Source organism: Corythoichthys intestinalis, chromosome 16 (genome assembly GCF_030265065.1).
Source record: "Corythoichthys intestinalis isolate RoL2023-P3 chromosome 16, ASM3026506v1, whole genome shotgun sequence".
Lineage (NCBI taxonomy): Eukaryota > Metazoa > Chordata > Actinopteri > Syngnathiformes > Syngnathidae > Corythoichthys > Corythoichthys intestinalis.
Genome location: NC_080410.1, coordinates 13459010 through 13484565, shown reverse-complemented (window position 1 = coordinate 13484565; position 25556 = coordinate 13459010). Strand labels below are relative to the sequence as shown.

General features: G+C 39.5%; 2 protein-coding genes across 13 annotated transcripts in view; one reads left to right on the top strand and one right to left on the bottom strand.

The window, feature by feature from the left end:
- mapk8ip3 (mitogen-activated protein kinase 8 interacting protein 3) overlaps positions 1-13757 on the top strand; it is a 91585-nt gene extending 77828 nt beyond the window's left edge. For 10 of the 12 annotated variants that reach the window (XM_057860860.1, XM_057860858.1, XM_057860863.1 and 7 more), the window contains 4 exons: positions 1452-1490; positions 2025-2189; positions 5423-5569; positions 5906-13757. In XM_057860860.1, the coding sequence (XP_057716843.1) occupies positions 1452-1490; positions 2025-2189; positions 5423-5569; positions 5906-6030 (476 nt within the window). In that variant the 3' untranslated portion in view covers positions 6031-13757. The remainder of the gene's footprint in view (positions 1-1451; positions 1491-2024; positions 2190-5422; positions 5570-5905) is intronic. The other 2 variants (XM_057860864.1, XM_057860856.1) reach the window with 1 other exon arrangement.
- nme3 (NME/NM23 nucleoside diphosphate kinase 3) lies at positions 12179-23994 on the bottom strand. Its single transcript, XM_057860865.1, has 5 exons — positions 23838-23994; positions 22281-22411; positions 18975-19076; positions 18649-18761; positions 12179-12638 (listed from the first exon to the last, which is right to left on the bottom strand). The coding sequence occupies exons 1-5, from the start codon at positions 23881-23883 to the stop codon at positions 12524-12526; spliced, it is 507 nt and encodes a 168-aa protein (XP_057716848.1). The 5' UTR covers positions 23884-23994; the 3' UTR covers positions 12179-12523.
- Positions 23995-25556: the final 1562 nt, after the last annotated feature.

Below are 25556 nucleotides of genomic sequence, written 5' to 3'. Positions count from 1 at the left end.
GTTACATCGCCAAAGAAATCGCCAGCTTTGTCAGGTTTTCATCATTTATTTCAGAACTTATCCAACACAAAACGCCTGCTGTCCGCTACAATTGACTGTGTTCTCAGGAAAACATTGAAAACGAAAGTAAACTCAACCGCACCGCTCCTCTCTCTTGTCACGTGGGTCAAGCGGTGCGTTCAGGTACAGAACATCCGCCACGTTAGAACCCGATTTGTTACATTATTACAGGAATTCTTCTTATTATATTATTATTCCGATTTTTATTTATAATTAATGTGTTTAGCTATGTCTAATTGCCGTTTGTAATAGTACGAGCAGTATTTATTAAGGATTCAGTGTAGATTTTTGGGCTGTGGAACGAATTAATGGAATTTAGGGCTGTCAAAATTATCGCGTTAACGGGCGGTAATTAATTTTTTAAAATGAATCACGTTAAAATATTTGAAGCAATTAACGCACATGCCCCGCTCAAACATTAAAATGACAGCACAGTGAAATGCGTACTTATTGTGTTTTTCGGAGTTTTGTCGCCCTCTGCTGGCGCTTGGGTGCGACTGATTTTATAGGCTTCAGCACCCATGAGCATTGTGTAAGTGATTATTGGCATCAACAATGGCGGGCTACAAATTTATTTTTTGATAGAAAATTTTACAAATTTTATTAAAACGAACTATTAAGAGGGGTTTTAATATAAAATTTCTATAACTTGTACTAACATTTATCTTTTAAGAACTACAAGTCTTTCTATCCATGAATCGCTTTAACAGAATGTTAATAATGGTAATGCCATCTTGTTGATTTATTGTTATAATAAACACAGTACTTATGTACTGTATGTTGAATGTACAGTATATATCCATCTTGTGTCTCATCTTTCCATTCCAATAATAATTCACAGAAAAATATGGCATATTTTATAGATGGTTTGAATTATTATTGAATAATTACGATTAATTAATTTTTAAGCTGTAATTAACTCGATTAAAAATTTTAATCGTTTGACACCCCTAATGGAATTATAATGTATTCCTATGGGAAAATCCTGCTCGACATACGACCATTTCGACTTACAAACAAGGTACTGGAACGAATTAACTTCGCATGTAGAGGTACCACTGTAATTCCATATCTTGTCCCTAATGCCTCGATACTACATGTTAAAGTTAAAATTTTCAAAAGGCGATCATTGCCTATAACAGTTGTCCAAATTTCAAATTAGATTGTATGACCTTTATTAAGGCTACTTTATTATTATCTATAATCATCAAATATGTCTGAAAACTCAAATTAGTCATCTGCTTCAGTTCATCCTGTCCACACAAAGGGCCGTCCCGTCAGTGTTGTCCCCTCTTCCTCAGTCAGTCTGACTCCAAACTGTTTCTGCAACTCTTACTCTACTTTCTCCTTTGCTCTCCTTCCTCCTTCTCCTCTTCCTCCTCCTCCTGTAGCGGTGGTCCTTCACCGGGGACAACTCCTAGGTTTGAGGGGTAAGTGGGAGTGCTCCTTTCTCCCGCTACTGGCCCTCCTCCTCTTCTTCACCTGCCTTTGTGTCCCTTTAACTCCTTCGAACTGGAGAGGACTGGCAGTGAATTTGTTATTGAAAATCGCATCAGCTTTCTAACATGCTAACACAAAAAAAAGTAGGAAAGGTTAATGCTATTGACTGCCAGCATTGACCATGAAGCCTGTGATAGCATGCTGATGTTAGCATTCAGGTCCAGCATTGCTAAAGGTCCAATTTGTCTTCAAGGTGGTTCTTTTGCTTTATACCAGAACTTTCATGACATTCCCTTGGTTGCTTTGCATGCTCTTCATCTTTGCGACCTCAAAGGTAGACACTATGTTGCCGTGGCTTACATCCGTTGCATGCAAAATGTGTGCATAGCCGTCACTTTAATTTGCACTTACTTGATGTTTTTATTTCAATATTTCAGCTTTTGTTTTTAGAGCAAACGTGAACCGCTTGCCTGTTTCCACAAAATGATCATATTCACATTGGCAAATTTTGGGGGTTCTTTCAGCCAATAAGGTGTCTCCGACATCTTCCGGCGGAGTGATCCACGTGTACGGCGACGACGGCTCCGAGAAGAGCAACGGAAGCTTTATCCCGTATTGCTCCATGGCGCAGGCGCAGCTCTGTTTCCACGGGCACCGCGACGCGGTCAAGTTCTTCGTCACAGTACCCGGTAGGCCTGAGTCATATCCTCCTCTTGTCCGAGCAACATATGGATTTTTGAAAAAAAAAAATTTTAATTGGTATCTTCATCTCAAACCTGCACCGTTGTAGGTAAGGAATGTCTTTTGAAAATTCATGTGTTTTCATTTTTGAAAATTAAGAACACCAAGATCATTTTTTTCAAAAAGGGATGACGGTGGCGTAGGTGGTTGAGTTGTCGTCAATGGATTGAAGGATCAAGGGTTTGAATCCAGTTTCTACATTAATGTTGTATCCTTGGGCAAGATACTTCACCCTACTAGCCTGTGTGAAAGTAGTTTAAGAATGAGCAAATGGTGCATATTGACTGCCTCGCTTCTGTCAGACTGCCCCAGGGCAGCTGTGGCTACAGTAGTAGCTTAACACCATCTAGTGTGGAGTGAAAGAATAATGCAATGTAAAGCAGCTTCGAGTATCCCGAAAAGCGCTACAGTGATCCTTCGCGATATTAAAAAAAAAAAACAACAACAGTGTTTCATTTAAAAATGTTGTTACATACATGTATACATGTACAAATCATTTTTTTAATATATCTCATTTATATCATAAGTATTACATTTGCAGTGCTTAAAAACCGTTTATTAAAATAAACTTTTTTTTTTTTAATTATAAAGTGGTACCTCGAAATACGATTACGTCGGCACACGATCTTTTCGACAACCGACGTAAAATTTGACTCACCATTTGGTTCTACATTAGACGACATGCTCGAAATACGACGCTTTATGACAGCGCCGCAGTTTCTTTGTTATCCCGCAAGACGGACGCACTGCGGATTTTCTTGTGAGCAAAGTCAACATGGGTTCCAAGAATGTTAGTGCAGGTGGTTAAAAAAAAGGGAAAAAATGTGGCTTACCATTGAAATGAAGATGGAAATGATGGAAAAATATGAGCTTGGTGGGCGCGTCCGTGAACTAGCTTGATAATACGGACATAGAATGTCTACAGTCTCGACGGTTCCCCTCCGACATTCGTCCGCTAGTCTTTCTAAATTAAGGTGCCAATTATTATTATTGTAACATCGGCAAAAAATTGCCATCTTCGTCAGGTTTGTAATCATTTATTTCAGAACTTGTGCAACACAATATGTCTACTGTCCACCACAGCTGAACAAAGTGAAAGTATAGTCCCTCTCTCACTCTGTCAAGTCAGCCATGCAGTGCGTTCAGGTACACCATGCAAAACACATCCGCCACATTAGAACCCGATTTGTTACATTATCACAGGAATAACTATTATTATTATTATTAGGGTTGTTCCGATCATGTTTTTTTGCTCCCGATCCGATCGTTTTAGTTTGAGAATCTGCTGATCCCGATATTTGCCGATCCGATTGCTTTTTTTGTGCTCCCGATTCAATTCCAATCATTCCCGATAATTTTTCCCGATCATATACATTTTGGCAATGCATTAAGAAAAAAATGAATAAAACTCGGACAAATATATACATTCAACATACAGTACATAAGTACTGTATTTGTTTATTATGACAATAAATCCTCAAGATGGCATTTACATTATTAACATTCTTTCTGTGAGAGGGATCCACGGATAGAAAGACTTGTCATTCTTAAAGGATAAATGTGACTTTGTATATTGTGACTAAATATTGCCATCTAGTGTATTTGTTGAGCTTTCAGTATATGATACTGTAGCCGTGCCCAAATGCATGTTGCGAAGTGCAACCATGACTGTGCGTATTGGCACCAATTGCTCTATCTTCTCTGCGTTGGGAACTAACATAGGGTGTAAAGAAAAAGATCAAATACTACCTTTCTTCCCCACATTGCTTTCCCACGATATTTCCAATTGATGAGAGAGGGCTTTAGCCAATTAAAAAAAGGCTCCAAAGACTATCAAAATTCACTCTACTCATTTTACGCTTCCTTATAGCTCTATTTATAGGTAAATCGGCGCTATTATAGATTGAACGCGATAGTGCGTGAGTGGGTCGTGCAGTGCATGCGTTAATTGCGTTAAATATTTTAACGTGATTAATTAAAAAAAAATTCATTACCGCCATTAACGCGATAAATTTTGATAGCTCTACTTTAAGCCAAAACTAAAGACTCTGGATGAGTGTTTGACAGTTTGTCTGTAACGTTAAATACAATTAGAGAACGATTTAATTAAATATATATATATATATTAAAAAAAGGCATGTCCGATATTTTTTTTGCCGATTCCGATACTTTGAAAATGACGTGATCGGACCCGATCGATCGACATCTTTAATTATTATAGTGTATTATTATTCTGATTTGAATTTATAATTTTTTTTTTTTGCTATGTGTAATTGCCATTTGTAATAGTACTAGCAGTATTTATTAAGGATTTAGTGACGGTTTTCGGGCTGTGGAATGAATTAATGGAATTACAATGTATTCTTATGGTAAAATCCTGCTTGACATACGACCATTTCGACCTACAAACAAGGTCCTGGAAAGAATTAACTTCATATGTAGAGGTACCACTGTACTTTGGGGGAAAAATTAATTTAATTAATTAAAATGTAATTATATGTACTGTATCCCTTTCCAATGCGGTTAAATCTTAATACATTCAACACACCCCTTAAAAAAAAAAAAAAAAAAAAAAAAAAGATTAAAAAAAAATGTTAATAAACTCCGCCTCGACTGCGCAGATTTTCGATGGGCGGTCCCCGTTAACTGCGAAAAACGAGAGGTCACTGTATATAAATCCTTTGCATTATTATCATAGTTATTATTATTATTCAAAAATGTCACCTCAAGCGATTGCTTTTTGGTATTGAACGTCTGACTTTTGAATATGGAGGATTAGGTGTGGCAAAATTAAATACATAAATATTAAAATTGGCATTAACTTGTTATTTCAATCATTTTTTTTTTTTTTCAATATTTATGCATTTATATCAATATTCATTTGAATTTGTATTTGATTATTTCAAGATTTACAGCATTTCAAACTGTATTAATTGTTTTTATACTTCTTTCAACATTTAATTTTAATTTGTATTAAATAAAAATAATACATATTGAAATAATTTATTTCAATTTATTCTCATATAATTATGTAAATATTTACTTCAGTTTTAATGTATTTATGTTATTTTATTTTATCTTTATTCATATTTATTGGTATATGAGTCTGTATTGCTTGTTAAAAGTGATATTTGTTTCTGTTTTAAAAAAAGAAAATGATTGAATGCTTTTACTCATTCAGGCAACGTTCTGGCCACGCTGAATGGCAGCGTATTGGACAGCCCGTCGGAGGGTCCGGGCTCCACAGCACCCCCAGAAACTGAGGCCCAGAGCCTTCAAAATGTGTTGGTGCTGAGTGGTGGAGAGGGTTACATTGACTTCCGCATAGGTGAAGACTTTTATACCATGTATAGTTAAGTCAGTGTGCTAAAATACTTATGCAACTGGATAAAAAAGTTTTAGCTCTATTAAAATGATCATTGCATGTGATTTGATTTCCACCCCTTGAAAATCGCCAACTTTTCAACTCATTCACTGCCAGCTCACGCATCTGTTAACTATTTATAGAATGTGTTGCGTAAGTTGATTTAAAAAAAAAAAATAATCCAAAAATATTCCAGATGTAGATATATTGCCAAAAAAGAAAAACAAATGTCTGTTGAAATGAATATGAGATGAAAATCAACAACTAAGCTGATACATTCTTATTCCGTGTTGTCCTCAGGGGACGGCGAGGATGATGAGACAGAGGAAGCAGAAAGTGACGAAGCCTCACAGGTCAAACCAGCTTTGTGCAAAGCAGAGCGTAGCCACATCATCGTGTGGCAGGTGTCTTACATCCCCGAGTGACATCTTTTTCTCTCGCCGTTTCTTTCCGGCCACTGAAACTGTCATGTAAATCCCCGGTCATGTATAAGTTATCCCTTGGCTTTAACAATGTCTAAACCCAGGACTGTACAAGCTGTGCATCATCCCTCGTGCCCAGTCAACTACTAACTTAATGCCTTGTAAATTCCTAATCTGCCTGCCATTCAATTACTGACCCCATCAGGGCATTCTAAATATCATCGTGGGCCTTGTAACTGAGCTTCGTAACTACCTCCCTAGCCCTTCTTATCTGTCGTGTATTCACCCTTCAAGCAGTCTCTTCTATATTGTCCTGCATCAGCCCTACGTATGGAAGTAAGTATGGTCCAGGAGTGTGAATTTGGAATTTCTGACAATGAACTGTTTCTGCATTGAAATTCAGCCGCAAAAATTGTAGTTCCGTTGCAATGTCCAGGTAACCGGGAAGAACCAATCGATCCCCATTTTATTTCATCAGATGTCCAGGCAATCAAGTTAGCTTTCTCTCGCTCTACTGGTCACATGACAGATTCAGGGTTATGGACGTCATCCTGCGGAGAAGTAAAAGCAGCAGCCGGAGGAGGAGATGTTCGCTCAGCCATATCTTCAGTGGGTATGATGACTGACCGTACATTAAAAGTGGGTCACAGCATGTCGTGACTATGGAAATGAGACGGGGATTGATTGCTTCTCCCTGAGTCCTCTGGATGTTACAAGTACGTAAAATGATTTGGACCGCTGAAGATTAAAAAAAAAAAAAAAAAAAAATTCTCAGATTTCTTGAAAATCTGAATTCAGAGATTTAAAGTCAGAATCTTGGGCTTAATTTTTTTTTATCTTCATGGGCCCTAATCCTCTTATGTATGTAACAGAATTTTTTTGCAACTGGATTTTCACTACTGAATTTGGTCCTCAAAAAAGAAATACCAGTGTTAGAAATTCTTAATTCAGACGCCGGTGGCACAGATTTACTTCTCCTTCCTTTAGTTTGCCACCTGGCGAACCCAAAACCCTTCAAAAAGCAGCTCGGAGCCCCTGAGAAAATATATTCTATGTACCAAAAATACTTTTGAAAAAATGAGATTGACGTTAGATTTCATTTCAAATTGCCATTGGTGATTTTCATCTGTTATACTTGTAGGAATATCAACACTTGAATAACAAGTGATTACAAATGGATGAATTAGATGGTGAAGGCATGTTCACCTCACCCTTAAGGTTCGTGTTGTCTGAAAGTTGCGAGATTCCAGGGTGAGCCTGCAGCTGCCTGATGTAAATTAAAACGTCTGAGGTTATCGTGGTGCTTCAGGTGACATAATGCAGGTGGATTGTTGTCACTGTGTGTACAGGGTCACTGTAAATGTCTGCAAAGCCCATTCTCGTCAAAATGGAAATTCAAGATTCCATCTCAGTGTGGATTATAAAATATTAAATGTGCGTGCTGATAAATAGCCAAGTTGATGTGTGTGCATGCGTGTAAAACACAAAAGGGTCAGATGACAAGAAACGTTTCATTTTAGCAACTGCAATGCAAACCAATCGCATATCCTAATTAATACTCATAGACTTCATAACCTATTGACATGACATGGGAAACGGGGCCAATTCGTAGGGGGCCCATTTTCAAAAACTTCAAATTCAAATATTTTCAAAACCAAAGCTGCTACCGACCTAAAACCAAAACAGGAACCTACCTTAGCCAAATATGAGTCTCCATGAGCAGTGGCATCAAAAAATTCAAAGTCATTCCCTTATAAAATCCCGAATATTTTTTTTTTTTATATAACACAACTTAAAATGGCTATAAAAGTCTCAGATTTTACATTAGATGCACAAAAATCACAAAATGCAGAGATAATCACCTATATTTTCAGGATGGATAGCAATATTCAACATATACGTTTTTGACCAAAATAGCAACTTCATTTTTTTTTTTTATTGACAAGTTTTCAACAGCTAATAAATCAATTTGAGATAAGAAAATTAATACTTGAGAAAACATGCAGAATCAATTAAATAATACATAAATAGATTATAAATAAATTCCATATACAATCACAACTTATTGTAGAATAGCCCTTTATTATCATTATACACTATAAACTGTTAGCAAATGAGGCTGGTGGCTACCTGACGTAAACAGAGCTTTTCTGGCGAAAATTCTTGTAAATAAATGCATAAATCCCTGAATTCTTCATAGATATGGATGGAAAACAGTATCAATTCTTGGTTAAAAGCAAAGAAACCGTGCAGTTAGCTTTTATTTTACGTATATATGTCGAAGTACTATGCTACTCTTTTAGCGAATGAGGCTAGCGGCCACCTGACGTAAACAGAGCTTTTATGGCGAAATTTCTCGTGAATAAATGCTTAAATCCCTGAATTCTCCATAGATATGGACGTAAAACAGTCTCGATTCTTGGTTAAAAGCAAAGAAACCGCGCAGTTAGCATTTATTTTACGTATATATGTCCAAGTACAATGCTACTCTGTTAGCAAATGAGGCTAGCGGCCACCTGACGTAAACAGAGCTTTTATGGCGAAATTTCTCGTGAATAAATGCTTAAATCCCTGAATTCTCCATAGATATGTACGTAAAACAGTCTCGATTCTTGGTTAAAAGCAAAGAAACCGTGCAGTTAGCGTTTATTTTACGTATATATGTCAAAGTACAATGCTATTCTGTTAGCGAATGAGGCTAGTGGCCGCCTGACGTAAACAGAGCTTTTCTGGCGAAAATTCTTGTGGATAAATGCTTAAATCCCTGAATTCTTTATAGATATGGACGTAAAACAGTCTTGATTCTTGGTTAAAGGCAAAAAAAAAAAAAAAAGTAGCATTTATTTTGCGTAAATATTGCCAACTATGAGGCTAGTCAATTACGAAAATTAGCCGCCTCCATGCGTAAACAAAGAAGAAAATTCCTGCGAATAAATGCTTCAATCACTGAATTCTTTGTAGATATGGACGTAAAACTGTCTCGATTCTTTGTTAAAAGAGCAAAACAAAACAAAAAAACAGGCAGTTACGCATCTATTTTATGTATATGTCGACGAATGACACCAATGCCGTAGCGGTTTCTATTCTCCCATTGATTTTATCACAACGTTTCAAAATGCATGCATGGTACGAAAAATATAATATTTACCTTCAATCCTCAAATAAATCAATCCTGAGACAATCCTTCCTGTTTGTATGCGGTACAGCTTTCGTAGTTCTTCAAACATTCAAGCTTAAATCCGACATGTGTGTGCGCCGTCTTCGGCTATTACTAAATGAAGCTCGGCCCCCTATGATAAGGCGTGACGCAAAGAATGACGAAATCTCAGGTCAATAGGTAATGAAATCTATGCAGTAACATTAAAAGGAACCTTGGACTTAAAGACTTGTAGGCTCTAATAAGCCACAACTGTTCTGTTTTACTAAAATATGTTATTGGAAACACATAAAATATTGCCATTGATTTAAAAATGTAATATTTAGTACATGTTTTGACCTACGGAGTGCGCCATGTTTTATGGATGCTCGGGGTGATGACGTAAATTGTCACTCACTTGACGAATACTACCGGGTTACTGCAATTTTTTTCTACGCGGCAAGAGGTCCAAAAAATGCGCTCATCAGTTAAAAGTGGCGAACACTTAATATATGCGTTTTTAGTGCTGCAACGATTAATCGATTAACTCGAGTATTCGATTAGAAAAAGATTCGAATTAAATTTAGCTGCCTCTAGTATTCGTTTAATTAAAGTGGCGTTGTAATGGTTTGTTTTTGAAAGTGATTGCATTTAGTTTTATTGATTTGGGTGGATATACTGCCCTCTAGTCTGCCTCATTTTACATGGCCAAATCCAGCTGCTCCCTGTTAAGATCAATAAAAGCTAGGTTTTTGTTTGAGCTAATGTTTTTTTAATGCATTCATAATTTAGTTTAAAGGTATATTTAGGCAATTTTTGTGGGGATATGTGTCAGAAGTATTTGTTAAGAGCATTGTTTAGAAAAAAACAAAAACAAAACATTCGTATTTTATAGCATTTAAACTAGACTTTTGCTATGTAAGTTAGCCAATTTTCTTTTGTTGTACATACACTCACCGGCCACTTTATTAGATACACCATGCCAGTAATGGGTTGGACCCCCTTTTGCCTTCAGAACTGCCTCAATTCTTCGTGGCATAGATTCAACAAGGTGCTGGAAGCATTCCTCAGAGAGTTTGGTCTATATTGACATGATGGCATCACACAGTTGGTGCAGATTTGTCGGCTGCACATCCATGATCCGAATCTCCCATTCCACCACATCCCAAAGATGCTCTATTGGATTGAGATCTGATGACTGTGGAGGCCATTTGAGTACAGTGAACTCATTGTCATGTTCAAGAAACCAGTCTGAGATGATTCCAGCCTTATGACATGGCGCATTATCCTGCTGAATGTAGCCATCAGAAGTTGGGTACATTGTGGTCCTAAAGGGATGGACATGGACAGCAAGAATACTCAGGTAGGATGTGTCGTTCCAACGATGCTTAATTGGTACCAAGGGGCCCAAAGAGTGCCAAGAAAATATTCCCCACACCATTACACCACCACCACCAGCCTGAACCGTGATACAAGGCAGGGTGGATCCATGCTTTCATGTTGTTGACGCCAAATTCTGACCCTACCATCCGAATGTCGCAGCAGAAATCGAGACTCATCAGACCAGGCAACGTTTTTCCAATCTTCTATTGTCGAATTTCGATGAGCTTGTGCAAATTGTAGCCTCAGTTTCCTGTTCTTAGCTGAAAGGAGTGGCACCCGGCGTGGTCTTCTGCTGCTGTAGCCCATCTGCCTCAAAGTTTGATGTACTGTGCGTTCAGAGATGCTCTTCTGCCTACCTTGGTCGTTGTTGCCTTTCTATCAGCTCGAACCAGTCTGGCCATTCTCCTCTGACCTCTGGCATCAACAAGGCATTTCCGCCCACAGAACTGCCGTTCACTGGATATTTTTTCTTTTTCGGACCATTCTCTGTAAACCCTAGAGATGGTTGTGTGTGAAAATCCCAGTAGATCAACAGTTTCTGAAATACTCAGACCAGCCCTTCTGGCACAAACAAGCATGCCACGTTCAAAGTCACTCAAATCACCTTCTCCATACTGATGCTCGGTTTGAACTGCAGGAGATTGTCTTAAACCATGCCTAAATGCACTGAGTTGCCGCCATGTGATTGGCTGATTAGAAATTAAGTGTTAATGAGCAGTTGGACAGGTGTACCTAATAAAGTGGCCGGTGAGTGTAGATCCTTATATTATTTTTTTTAATACTGTTTGAGGCTCAGTTCAGGTATTTTGATTTTTTTATGTTCTTTATCCGATTACTCGATTATTTGAACTAACTAGCTCATCGATTAATCGACTACTGAAATAATCGATAGCTGCAGCCCTAGTTTTTATTGAGTTTTTTACTACTTTTTCATTGCCTCAAGATACTTTTTGCATGTGTTTCCCTCTCATACTTTTAAGCATTTGGGTTTTCTTGTGGTAGCTATAAAGCAGATTATTGATCTGTTGAACACATTAGTCACGTAGCATATTTAAACCACCCTATTTGATATTACTACGTTTAAGTTTTATCTTAAGGCATCTTCAGTATGTTCTGTATGCATCTAAACAAAACAAGCTGAAAGCGCACTGTAGGACACTGGGTGTCAAATTCGCCACTTGTAGGACGTTTCGCCGTGTAGGACATTTTGGCACATTTTTCCCCTAGTCTCGTCTCATCCCGTCTTTGCTGTTCATTTTGCTTTTGCTGCTCGTTTTGTGAAACATCGACAGTGCTGTCATGCTCATTAATTTTCTTCTCGGATTCAAATTGAAAGGGTTGAACAGATGACATGTTTATGTCGCTAGAGTCATACTCTGGAAGCCCGGCAGCGTAACCAAGTGATGTCACCGCCCTGCGACGTCAACAACAATGGCGACCTACTAATTAAACTGATTTTACAAATTGTAGAAAAATGAAAACATCAAGAGGGGTTTTCATAGGAAATTATTTTAACTCATAATAACATTTATCTTTTAAGAACTACAAGTTTTTCTATCCGTGGATCCCTTTAAAACTGAGTATGCTTATTCGGCAACAGACAAATTTGGGCATAAAACACAAAATACTGGTTTATAGAACAAGCTTTAATGACGTTATTGCATTTTCTTTTCTCACTTTTCTGGTAAGCAAAATCAGGAGTCAAACTATGACTCGTTCAATATTTTTGAAACAATTTTTTTTTTTTCCAGAGAGCCACTTGTCACACAAAATTCTCGTTCAACATTACAGCATTTTTGAGGAATTTCTTGTTGCCTTTCATATATTAACAACTATGCAATTTAAGTCATACCTCAGCTTCTTTCTTCCCGCTCAAAATTGTACTTGTCGTAAACAGTTACACGATTTAGTTGAGCAGCCAGTACACCTGCTCTGACATCAGAACATGCAAGCCACGCCATAGCCGAGTCGTCATCATCAGTAGATCCACGGCGTGCTGTGGTGCTCCCACAGCTGGAGTTCCCCGTGCTTGAACCACAAGAAGATTTCCTTCTGAGCGCTTTGAACAGAGTCGCTGCCATGGATTACATTTCTGTCAGGGAACACACAACATCAAGACAATCTATTATTCAATTGCTCCCCATGTTCTTTAGTTCTTGTCGACATGCGTTGCTTCCGCAAACAACATGGCTACAAAGGAGCTAGTTTACCAAGCACAGAGTATGACAAAAGTCACCATTCATGTGAGGTTCTAAATGGTGATTTTATTTATTAAAGGAACACAAACATTTGTTGATCCCCTTGAACGCACCACACAAGAAGCGCATTAAGAACTAGAGGTCGACCGTTATATCGGCCAGCGAATATATAAATTTTTTTCCAACATTGACCGATTAACAAAAATAAGCCGATAAAAAAGGATTTTGATCAGGCATCTCTGTGGGCAACTGTGGCAGCCGCTGACTGACGTTAGGACCCTGCAGCAGCTAGAAGGCAGGCTGCTGTAGGAAGCATCAGGTTTGCCTGTTTTGTAAATATTGTAGTGCTGCAGCTATTAATGGATTAACTCGAGTAATTCGATTAGAAAAAAGATTCAAATTAAATTTTGCTGCTTCGAGTATTTGTTTAATTAAAGTGGCGATGTAATGGTTTGTTTTGAAAGTGTTTGCATTTAGTTTTATTTATTTGGGATGATACATTGCTCTCTAGTGACAACAGTGAATATGAATACTCATTTCACATGGCTGAATCCAGCTGCTCCTGGTTAAGACCAACATAAGCTATTTTTTTAAAATTGCATTAATAGTTTAGTTTATAGGTATATTTAGCCGTTTTTTGTGGGAAAATGTGTTTGAACCATTTGTTAAGAGCATTGTTAAAAAAAATAAAGTTAGCATTTTATAGCATTTAAGCTAGCGGACTTTTGCTATGTAAGTTAGCGAATTGTTTTTTTTGTCGTACTTAGATCCTCATTTATTTTTTTTAGGGCTGTCAAACAATTAAAAATTTTTAATCGAGTTAATTACAGCTTAAAAATTAATTAATTGTAATTAATCGCAATTCAAACCATCTATAAAATATGCCGTATTTTTCTGTAAATTATACATATATTTTGTAAAATAAATTGTTGGAATGGAAAGATAAGACACAAGATGGATATATACATTCCACATACGGTACATAAGGACTGTAGTGGGCATTTCACTCTACTTTTTTTTTTTTTTTTTTTTTTTTAAAACCTGTCCTGTTCAGCTGTTTGACACAGAGAATGGAAGTCTAAGTGCCCGGATTCTGAACAGTTTTAATGTTTCACATTGAGAGTCTGACATACTCCCATTGTGATCATTCAAAATACCTTTTTATTATGACAAAGCAGCGAACAGGAAGGGATTATGGGGGGACAGAAGAAAAGAAATACAAGAGAAGAAAGAAAAGAAACACATACACAAACAACAACAAGAAATACATTGAACATCTAAACTAGTTACTAATATGCTGGTGCTATCGTCAGCGAGATGTATTTCCGGTTTACACCATGTGGGGGCCTATTGGCCAGTGAAAGAGGAGAATGGGGGTGGGGGTGTCTATAAGACTATAAACTAAGTGATTGAAAGGGGTAGAGTGTACACAAATCAGTTCTGTGATCTAGAACCCAGTAATCGTGTGAATCTCTTATGAGTGAAAGCCCGTTGGCGACCAACCCTACGCCGCCGCATCGCCAATCCCGGCACCGGAACCCCCAACCCGAGCATGCCCTACCACATCCAGCAGCACGCAAGCCCCACCGGGCGCGCGACAGCCACGCAGACGGGCGGAGAGACCGCGCGGGCACCAACCCAGGGCCACGGCCCACACCCAGCCAGCCCGGGGAGGGAGGGCGGGCGGGGGGGCGGGGGGATCCATGCGCAGCCCATCCCTCCTCCAACCGCCCAGCAAAGGAGCCACCGTCACCCCCCCCCGGGACCCAGGGTGGTCCCCCGGGCCACCCGCGCGCCCATCAACCGGCCTTCAGGGATGGCAGGAGGGGACGCATCACCAACCCCCACGCCTACACCCACCCCCGCCCGCCCACCCGGACCACGAGCCACAGCCCCCCAACCGGCACGGCACGCCACGGGACCCCCAGCGGCCCACCAAGCCCCAGGCAAGGCAGGGCCCCCCGCCGGTGCAGGCGACACCCCGCTGATACACCGGCGCCCAGCCAGCGACCCGCGACGGAGCGCAGGGCGGACGCCCAGCCAGAGAAGAGAGGGGAAGGCGGAGGCAGGAGAACGCCCAGGGACTGCCATGGGGCGACGCAAGATCGGAGACCCGACCCCCCAACCCACTCCCGCGGCCGGCAGCCGAGGCAGAGGGGAGGCCACACCCCGGGAGCCACGCCATATAGAAAAAGTGTGGGACCCACCTACCACCCTATTACTGTGGCTGCCAGGTTCCCGACTGGCAGCCATCACCCAGCACCGTGATGGGGGTGTGAGGGGAGGGTAGTGCAATGTATGCATTAAAATAGGAGAGCTTGGCTTGGGGCAGTGGGACCGCAGCATGGAGTTTCTGTCCAGCCGCCCGTCCCACCGCCCTTTGCCAGAGCTCTCCTGTGGACTATGATGTGTGTGGTGCATTTAAAAAAGGTGCAGGGATGGCGGGGCCTGTGGTGAGGAGGCAGCCGTGAGGCCCCCCCCCCCCCCCCCCCCCAGCAGGTCCCAACCATCCCACAACCTTGGTGGGTGGTGCATTAAAAACAGGGGGGAGTCGGGCTGGGACTGTAAAGCCCCGTCCCAACTCTCCCCGGAGAAATGTATGAGCATGTAAGTGCCAGGGTGAAAAATATTTACAGTGCCGAAGTGAGAAGTGCGTGAGTTAAGAGGCAGGCTCCCGCGGGCGTGGCCCCGTCCACCAGAACCACCGGCCCCAGGGCGGAAGAAGCGTCAGGGCCCCGATCAATCCCCGCCCCAGAACACCCACGGCGCCTCCGCGACCGCCCACCCCCCTCCCACCCACCGAGCACCCACCCCGCACCCCGAGCAGGCGCCACACCAAGCGCCGGCGACCAGGGGGCGTCCACCCCACCGGCAAGGGACAACAAGCCTCACCCTAGGCCCCGCGGGCCCCAAGAGGCCCCGCTAACGACCCCGCCGGCCGGGGGGCAGCCGCGGCCGCCGCGGCCCAGGGAGGCAGACAGGGCCGGAAACAGACCAAGGGGAGAGAAGCGCACCCCCCACAACCCACCCCCGGGCCAAGAGGGGCGCGCGGTATGGCACCAGAGGGCACCTCCCCGGCACCCGGTACAGGGAGACGCGGCTCCGGCCGGGCGGACCTGGGAGGGAACCATGGCTGCCGCATACACCCCCCGGCCCCCACCCCAACCCCAACCCGGCCGGCCGGGGAAGGGCCGCGGCCCCGGACCGGCACCCGCACGGCCCCCCCACCCGCCCACGACACCAGCGCGCGCCCGACGGGACCCCCCGCACAGCCAGACGCAACCGGACAAGCCCCGGCCGAAAATCCCGGGGGCCAAGACCGGCGGCGGGACGGCCCAGGGCAGGACGCCAACAAACTCCACCTGTAAAGCTGATAGAAGAAGAGGTTTATCAAACACCATTAGATGTATGCCAAGGACCAGTGAAGTGTATTATTTACGCATAGTTCCTTAATTGTTCCAAGTCTGATAAGTAATATATAGGGTGTTCCAAAAAAAGTTGCATATGATCCCCAGCAGCTGGAAACCAAATTGTCCATGAGTATCCTTGTAAAATAAGCCCATTGACCGACTAAACTGTGAAGGAAGAAAAATTATTTATTACATGCTGTTGGGAGTGTATAAAACAATTCGGATTTAAACATGTCCAGTTTCCAGCTGCAGAAGGATGCATACAACTTCCCTGGACACCCCGCATACATCCATTTATGTATACAATTTTATTATTTTTGTGGCATTCCTTCGCAGGTGAGAGAGAATCCTTAGTCTATGTTCATCATTCTTGCGACCGTTTCCCACTGTTGTTCGTATTTGTCCATTTTATTTGTCTGTTTGGCAGATATTTTCTCTAATGTTATATATTCAATGATTAGATTTAGCCATTGGTTAATGCTAATGTTTTGTTTGTTTTTCCAATTCAACAATATTGTTTTTTTGGCTATCGTTAGACTTGCTAGTAGTGGACGGGTTTGATGGATAGAGATATTCACTGTATTCAGATCGCCAAGCAGACAAAGAGTTGGAGACAATGGAATCCTGCAGTTCAATAGGAAAGAGAGTTTCTTCGTTATCTGTGCCCAGAAATCTTGTATTGGTTTACATTGCCAAAGAGCATGAAAGTATGTATCTGAAATATCTTCGTTGCAGCTTATACATTTATCGGATTGGGAGAACCCCATTTTGTGCATTTTAGATTGAGTAATATGCCATCTGTGCAGTATTTTGAACTGTATAAGCTGAAGGTTCTTATTCTTTGTCATTATAAATGCATTTTTACAGATGTTGGACCAATAGTTATTATCTAATGTTACCGAAAGTTCGTTATTCCATTTTTCGATTGGTAGGCAAGTAGAGTTGTTACATGAGAGGGCTTTATATACTTTTGAAAGTATTTTTTTTTGTTGAGGATGTATATTTATTATTTTATTTACGAAAGGTGGTGGGTCTAACGTACCCGTTAGTGATGGAAATTTGCTTCTGATGGCTGCCCTGATTTTATTGTATTGAAGGAAATTGACCCCTTTGATCTGGAAGCATTTCACTCTACTGTCATTTAAATCTGTCTATGCTGTCCTCACTCCGAAGCGTCTACTTTTTCCAAGCTAGACAGCTGATGAATGACGCCTTAATAATCAGACTTCTTCCTTTTTCATCTGATTTATTAATAAAATAGCCTCAAACCATTGTCCTCTTTAGACCGTCGTAAAACTACAAAAAAAAAAGTACACAAGCATTGCATTAGCAACAACATTAGCTTAGCACGCTATACAGGTTCACTAAACATAAACAAAAAGTGTCTCATACAAAAAATAGAAAATTTCGCTTACTAACATAATATGTACATTCTTTACAACAACCATACTTACAGACAAATCTTGTCCAAGGATCATATAAGCACAACATTACAACGTAGGCGTCAGCCCGAGACGACGTGCAGCCATATTGAGCTGGCAAGAAAAAAATAAACCATGTCGCAAAGCGACCACAAGAGTTCGCTGTTAGACAGCACAAAAAGCCTTGCTGTAAAACTTACCGAAAGCTAGAATACTGTCTGAGCGGGACATGTGCATTAATTGCGTCAAATATTTTAACGTGATTAATTTAAAAAATTAATTACCGCGCGTTAACGCGATCATTTTGACAGCCCTAATTTTTTTATATGGTTTGAGGCTCAGCTCAGTTATTTTTTTTTTATGTTCCCTATCCCATCACTCGATTATTCGAACTAGTTATCGATTAATCGACTACTAAAATAATCAATAGCTGCTGCCCGAAAATATTATAAGATTTTTCTTTCAAATCTTGCATGAGTGAATATGCAATGTTGCTTGAGCCTTTTAAGGTGTTTACTGTGGGATCCTTACACTCTCAATGTAACTCGTAGCATTAGCGTCGCATCCGTCTTAGCTTTACCATGGCGAACTTCCTCTTAAACTCTCGGTTGTTTACATCTCGTCGTGACGTCCTGGTGGGTTTAATTATTTGAAAATAATATACTCTTCTTGCTGAGTGTGTATGACCATGAAAAGAAGTGCTCCGTTTTTGGTTTCGTAGCTATGGACCAAATTAATCTTTTAAGTCTCAGGTGATCATTGTAAATTTGAAGCTGTTGAAGCAATTTAAAAAATGTGTTTCATTATAATATATGTGCTTTAAAAAAAAAAAAAAAAGTATCGCCTCAAATATCGGCTTACAAAATCTTCTCTGGATATCTGCAATTGGCTGAAAATTTTTGGGGATATCAGTATCGGCAATCGGCAATTTAAAATCCCTTATCGGCCGACCTCTAGTAAGAACACACTATTTTTTTCCATCACATGCAGGATGTCTCAATTTAATAATGACAAATCTCTGTATGTGTTCATGTGTACCCCTACCCTTATGGAGCACATCATGTTTTTCTTACTTTCCAACATCCACGCAGTAATCTCCGCGAATGGTCCCAGGAAGAGAGTCAGCCGGGTTGGTCTCGCCCAAAATCACGCGTGCAGTCTTGACCACATTGAGACCCTGCCACACCTGAATCAATTTGCATTTGTTCAATGACATGAAGCTAAAACAACTTACATTACTATGTCACTTGCAGTGGTAACTTCAAGGTTACACAGGCTGTTGAGTTGAGCTCGGAGTTACGAAACAACCCCATCACTGCTCAAGTGAGGTTGGGGGCGGGGGGGATTGAGAAAAACTACAACATGATGCAGCAACCCTTTTAAGACAACAGCATCTCACCATGGCAACAACTGGGCCAGACCTCATGTAGTGGATCAGTTCACTGAAGAAAGTCTTGTTCCTTAGATCCCAATAGTGGTCCAGAAGAAGATCTTCTGACGCCTGACACACATACACTGAATGTAAACAATAATACCGTATTGGCCCGAATATAAAACGGTGTTTTTTGCATTGAAATAAAACTGAAAAAGTGGGGGTCGTCTTAAATTCGCGGTCTAGACATTATACCCGTTCACGACGCTAGGTGGCGCCAGATATCATAGAAGCGATGTTCTGTCATGACAGATCTCAGCTACTCTCAAGTTTAACCAGTTTGCATAATTTTATTGCAATGTTTTTCCTTATTCAGATTTGTTTCAAGACTACAGTTACAGTTAAGACTTCACTTTGATGGTTAATGCAGTTATTGCAATTTTGTTGTTTTATCACAATAGATAGGTTTATTTACATTTCAAAAACCAGAAGTCATTCATTTACGAATGTGATTGCACTTTAGTTTACATATTTAAATGTTCATATATTAAGATTTGAATGAGGTAAAATAACATGCCTTTTCTCTCAAATATATTGTTATAATCATTTGTTTTAAATGTACTGTAATTATTTTGTCTAAAAATTAATTTGGTGTTCAAAAAGTCTTTTTTCAAACTTGAGTTTTGAAAAAGGGGGGTGGGGGGTCGTCTTATAATCAGGGCCGTCTTATATTCGGGCCAATATGGTGATAATATAGCCAGAGATGGGTAGTAACATGTTACATGTACTCCGTTACATTTACTTGAGTAACTTTTTGAGAAAAATGTACTTCTAAGAGTAGTTTTACTGAGCCATACTAACTTTTTACTTTTACTTGAGTAGATTTGTGAAGAAAAAATGTGACTCTTACTCCGCGACTTTGGGGTCCATAAGAGTCATTACATTTTTCCTCTTTATTCTACATCATAAATTTTTATTTATTTTTTTTTTTGCTGGTGACGCCAAGAGTAGCTCTACTAATTTCACCAATGAGATGTCGCAACAATAATCACATGACTCCATTACACCAATCAAACACAAGCTTGCCGTTCTATAATCACGCCAGCCTGTTCAATCATGTGGCGTCTTTAAAGCACTGTAAAAAATGAAGTATTTGACATAGAGTGCTGCTCTCAACATGACTCGAAAGTACGGATTTGAACCTCTCTCCCAGTTTTTAATTGGCACCGATTGACAAAGGAAAACCGGAGATATGATCCTTTTATTTTCATAATAGTAACTAAGAAGGAACTACTGTATTCACTTCTCAAACAAGGAACTATTTTCTCCACTGGAGGGCGTTCATGCTCTTTGGACAAATAATGCTTCATTTCAGTCTTTTTTTTCTCGCCGGAATTCATTGAATTTTTATTTTATATTTTTGGGGGCCTAATGTGGTTATGTAATGGGTTATTGTACAGTATCATTATAACAACAGTTCATATACAGTGCTGGCCAAAAGTATTAGCACCCCTGCAACTCTGTCAGATAATGCTCAATTTCTTCCAGAAAAGGATTGCAATTACAAATGCTTTGGTAGTAATATATTCGTTTATTTTGCTTGGAATGAAAAAACACAAAAGAGAATGGAACAAAATATTAACTCATTATCATTTTACACAAAACTCCAAAAAATGGGCCGGACAAAAGTATTGGCACCCTTTGAAAAATCATGTGATGCTTCTCTAATTTGTGTCATTAACAGCTCCTGTTACTTCCCTGTGGCAATAACTAAATCACACTTGCAGCCTGATAAAATGGATTAAAGTTGACCCAACCACTGTCCTGTGTCCTTGTGTGTACCACATTGAGCATGGAGAAAAGAAAGAAGCACTGTCTGAGGACTTGAAAAGCAAAATTGTGAGGAAGCGTGGGCAATCTCAGGGCTACAAGTCCATCTCCAAACACCTAAATGTTCCTGTGTCTACCATGCGTCGTGTCAGTGGCACTGTGGCTAACCTCCCTATTTGTGGACGGAAAAGAAAAATTGACGAGAGATTTCAACGAAAGATTGTGGGGATGGTGGATAAAGAACCTCGACTAACATCGAAACAAGTTCAAACTGTCCTGCAGTCCAAGGGTACAACAGTGTCAGCCCGTACTATCCGTCGGCATCTGAAAGAAAAGGGACTCTAAGGTAGGATACCCAGGAAGACCCCACTTCTGACCCAGGGACATAAAAAAGCCAGGCTGGAGTTTGACAAAACTTACCTGAGAAAGCCAAAAATGTTTTGGAAGAATGTTCTCTGATCAGATTAGACAAAACTAGAGCTTTTTGGGAAAGGGCATCAACATAAGTTTACAGGGAAAAAACAACAAGGCCTTCAAAGAAAAGAACACTGTCCGCAGTCAAACATGGCGGAGGTTCCCTGATGTTTTGGGGTTGCTTTGCTACCTCTGGCACTGGACTGCTTGACTGTGTGCATGGCATTATGAAGTCTGAAGACTACCAACAGCATAATGTAGGGCCCAGTGTGAGAAAGCTGGGTCTCCCTCAGAAGTCATGGGTCTTCCAGCGGGACAATGACCCAAAACACACTTCAAAAAGCACTACAAAACAGTTTGAGAGAAAGCACTGATGACTTCTAAAGTGGCGCGCAATGAGTCCAGACCTGAATCCCATTGAACACCTGTGGAGAGGTCTGAAAATGGCAGTTTGGAGAAGGCACCATTCAAGTCTCAGAGACCTGGAGCAGTTGGCCAAAGAAGAATCGTCTAACATTCCAGCAGAGCATTGTAAGAAACTCATTGATGGCTACCGGAAGCGGTTGTTCGCAGATATTTTGTCTAAAGGTTGTGCTACCAAGTATTAGGCTGAGGGTGCCAATACTTTTGTCAGGCCCATTTTTGGAGTTTTGTGTAAAGTGATAAAGATTTTTTTTCCCCATTCTCTTTTGTGTTTTTTCCATCGCAAGCAAAATAAATGAAAATATTACAACCAAAACATTTGTAATTGCAATCATTTTCTGGGAGAAATAAGCATTATCTTACAGAAATTCAGGGGTGTCAATACTTTTGGCCAGCACTGTAGATAGATAGTGCTGAGAGAAGAAAAATACTATCGTTTAAAATAAAATAAACAAATAAGCAGTTATTCACAATGTTACTCATTACTTTATTCTTTTCACTGGATACTTTTTTACTTGTACTTGCGTACATTTTTTGGATGACTACTTTTACTTGAGTAATGTTATTTTGAAGTAACGCTACTCCTACTTGAGTAAAGTTTCTGGCTACTCTACCCATCTCTGAATATAGTATTTCGGCAGTGTTGTTGGATTTTTCTCTACCTACCTGAACAAGTTTGAGTGCCACAAGTTTAAAGCCTTTCTTCTCGAAGCGCTGTATGATTTGGCCCACCAGCTTCCGCTGCACGGCGTCGGGTTTTATAGCAATAAAGGTGCGCTCGTTCACACCTGTCCAGCCTGGGTGAACACAAACCACAACCAAAAGATCAAATGTTTGCCTTCAGTTGGAAAGTGGCTAAAGGGGACTGTGATTGGACGTCTAGCGCCGTCAATGGCACCGAAACACGAGTTTAAATAATTGGACGTCTATCATTGTCAGTGGCAGGCAACGAGTTCATATATGTGACACAAATTACGCTTGTATTGCTTATCATTTACTTAATGATGAAGGTAGATTTGTGTCTTTATTATTCAATCAAAAAAAGTCGCTTCCATTAAAATATATATTTTCAATCAAAAAAATAAAAATAAGAATGCAAAAATTTGAAACTCAAAAAATGTATTTGAAAACTTTTTCTTTGTTTTTTATTTATTGAATTGAAACAACTTTTTTGATTCAAGTAATGTGGTGTTCCGTTTGGGCCACATTTTGGTTAGGACATTTGTGTCTTTATTATTTAATTTAAAAAAAGTCGCTTCAATCAAATAAATATTTTCAATTAATAAAAAAAGTCACTTCAATAAAAAAAAAATGTGTTTGCTGAAATAAAATTTTGAAACTCGAAAAATTGCACTTGACTTTTTCTTTGATTTAATTTTTTTCTTCGGAGTGAAAGATTTTTTTGATTGAAGTAATGTAATTTTGCATTTTGGCTGGACATTTGCGTCTTTAAAAAATAAGTTGCTTCAAACAAACAAACAAAATATTTTCCAAAAAAATCACTTCAATCAAAAATACATTTCAAATATAGAAAAAGTTTTTGAATATGAAAAAATATTTAAGACTCAGAAATTTGCATTTGAACACATTTTTCATTGAAACTTTTGATTGAAGCAATCCTTTTTGTGTTTGGGCCATATTATGGGTAGGACATTTTTGTCTAAATCATTCAATCCCAGAAAAAGTTGCTTCAATAAAAAAGCTATTTTCAATCAAAGAAAAAGTCATTTGCAAAAATAAAATTGCCCTTCCCTTAAAAAAAAAAAAATATATATATATATATATATATATTTCTTATTTAAGTGTCACTTTTTTTTGAAGAGCAAAAAGTTTTGCTTTTTTTTTTTTTTTTTTAAGTGGAAAAAATTCTACCTCCATGCTTAATCACCCAAGGCCATTCAAACGTGTATTGTCTTCTTCTTGTCGCCGTAGCCACAATGGCCGACCTGTAGCGCATGCGCAGATCGCATTTCACCAGACACTGACCGCCTTGACCACTTAACTGCAATATTTCCGCTTTACGTCTAGTAAAGCCACATGTGTTGATATACGGGCAGTAGGCAGGGGAGAAAGAAAAAAATGCCACTGATATACATCTTATATATTAAATATAAGTCGGCGATAGCAGGGGAGTAAATACCGCTGCTACTACTACTACTTTCGACCGAAGAAGTAAAGCCACATGGTAATAAATTGGAAGGTATAAAGTGGTGTAAAACCAACCTGACTGGAAGATTTGTGAAAATAAAGACAGTAAGAAGCATATCATGATGTCTGCATTGGCGCTAGAACTTGGAGCGACTGAGACTTGCTTGCTGAGCTCTTCTTGCGCGGTGACTGGTGGCCGACACGCGCTGTCTTTGCAGCAAGATAAGCAAATGCAGAATAATACAGTCAATCTATATGATTAGTTATACGCCTAACATAGCAGTGAAATGTTAGCAACAATAAATGAGTTTGCCTTAGAAATACTCTTGTGCCACAGTGCAACAGTCCCATAACTGTATATTGTTTTTTAACTACCTTCCAGGACCTCCACGATTTATTTTAAAATAGTTATGAAATATTTTTATTGCATTCTAACACAACACGCCATAGGGATTTTATTTCCGACTTGGTTTTTCATCCCTAACAAAAACAAAAAAAAGACCCATAAGTTTAATAAAATTTTCTCAGTCTTTCATGAATAACAATCAAAAATAACGTGTTATGTTGTAATTTGGGATGTCCCGATCGCATATTTTTGCACCCGGGTCCGAGTCACCTGATTTTGAGAATCTGCCAATACAGAGTCCCGATCCGATACCGGTTTTTATTTGAAAAAAAGTTCCAAACTCGTTACAGTACTGTACTTTTTACAGTACTTCCTCTTTTTCCAGGAGCGTTAACGGAGTATAAAATATAGTTGTATTGAGTTCATTTTGCCTACACTTATAAATTCGTCAAAACCTTTCTTTTATAAAACATATTTTTGTATCTTTTAGCAATGCCATTGTATTTCTGGTTTATTTTGTCACTTTTTAGCCCTTAAAAAGTAAATATATATGTGGCGGAAAACAGACGAGACTGAAAAAGCAGTTTCTGCTCTTGCACTCCTCTTTAAAATAAACTGCTGTATTTTAAGCCAAAAGAACTGTTGTGTTTGATAGAACAATATGTCTATATGCTGCCATAGCAGATTCCTGGCGCATTAAGCCCCCGAACTATTTTTAATTTGTCCCCCCGTTTACAGACGTCGCGCAACCGCTTTTGTTTCAACACAGCCATAAAAAGGTAAGTAATTATATTTATTAATCAAAATGTCTGCCATTTTGATCTTAGAATCATTAATTGGTCTAATATTTCGTTTAAAAAAAATGACTTTAAAAAATGATTCACTCGCATATTTTAAACTTTTAAACAAATTACGTCACAATGAAAAAAATGGCGTCTGTAAAAAAGTCACGGATATCTACCTCATAACTATCGATTAATTGCATTTTTTTGTTACTATTTTTTTGTTACTGTCGCATTTTCCCCAATATGTTAGATGATACTTAATTGATCCAAACAGAAAAATTATATGAAAAAGAACATCTCAACTACTCCTTGATGTCTGCGATTTCTGCATCGCGACCCTTGTTATATCACCATGTTTCACCCGTAAAATCCCCCAAAAATCCGGCTATGGCCATTCACAACGGTGTCTTGACACTCGATGATACATGCTACATGGAGTTTTTGCATTAAAACGAGGTAAGTATGCGATATCTCATTATAATCATGGTGTCTTTAATTCTGCTCTCGCCTCCAGTTAGGGTTTTGCTGTTTAATATATATATATATTTTTTTAAATGCCCTCCTGTTCAAAATGTTTCTTCCCCAAGAAAATACAGATTTTAAGCTTTCCAATGATGTATCACACATGCATATAGGACAATTTTGAAATTTGGTCAAATTGGA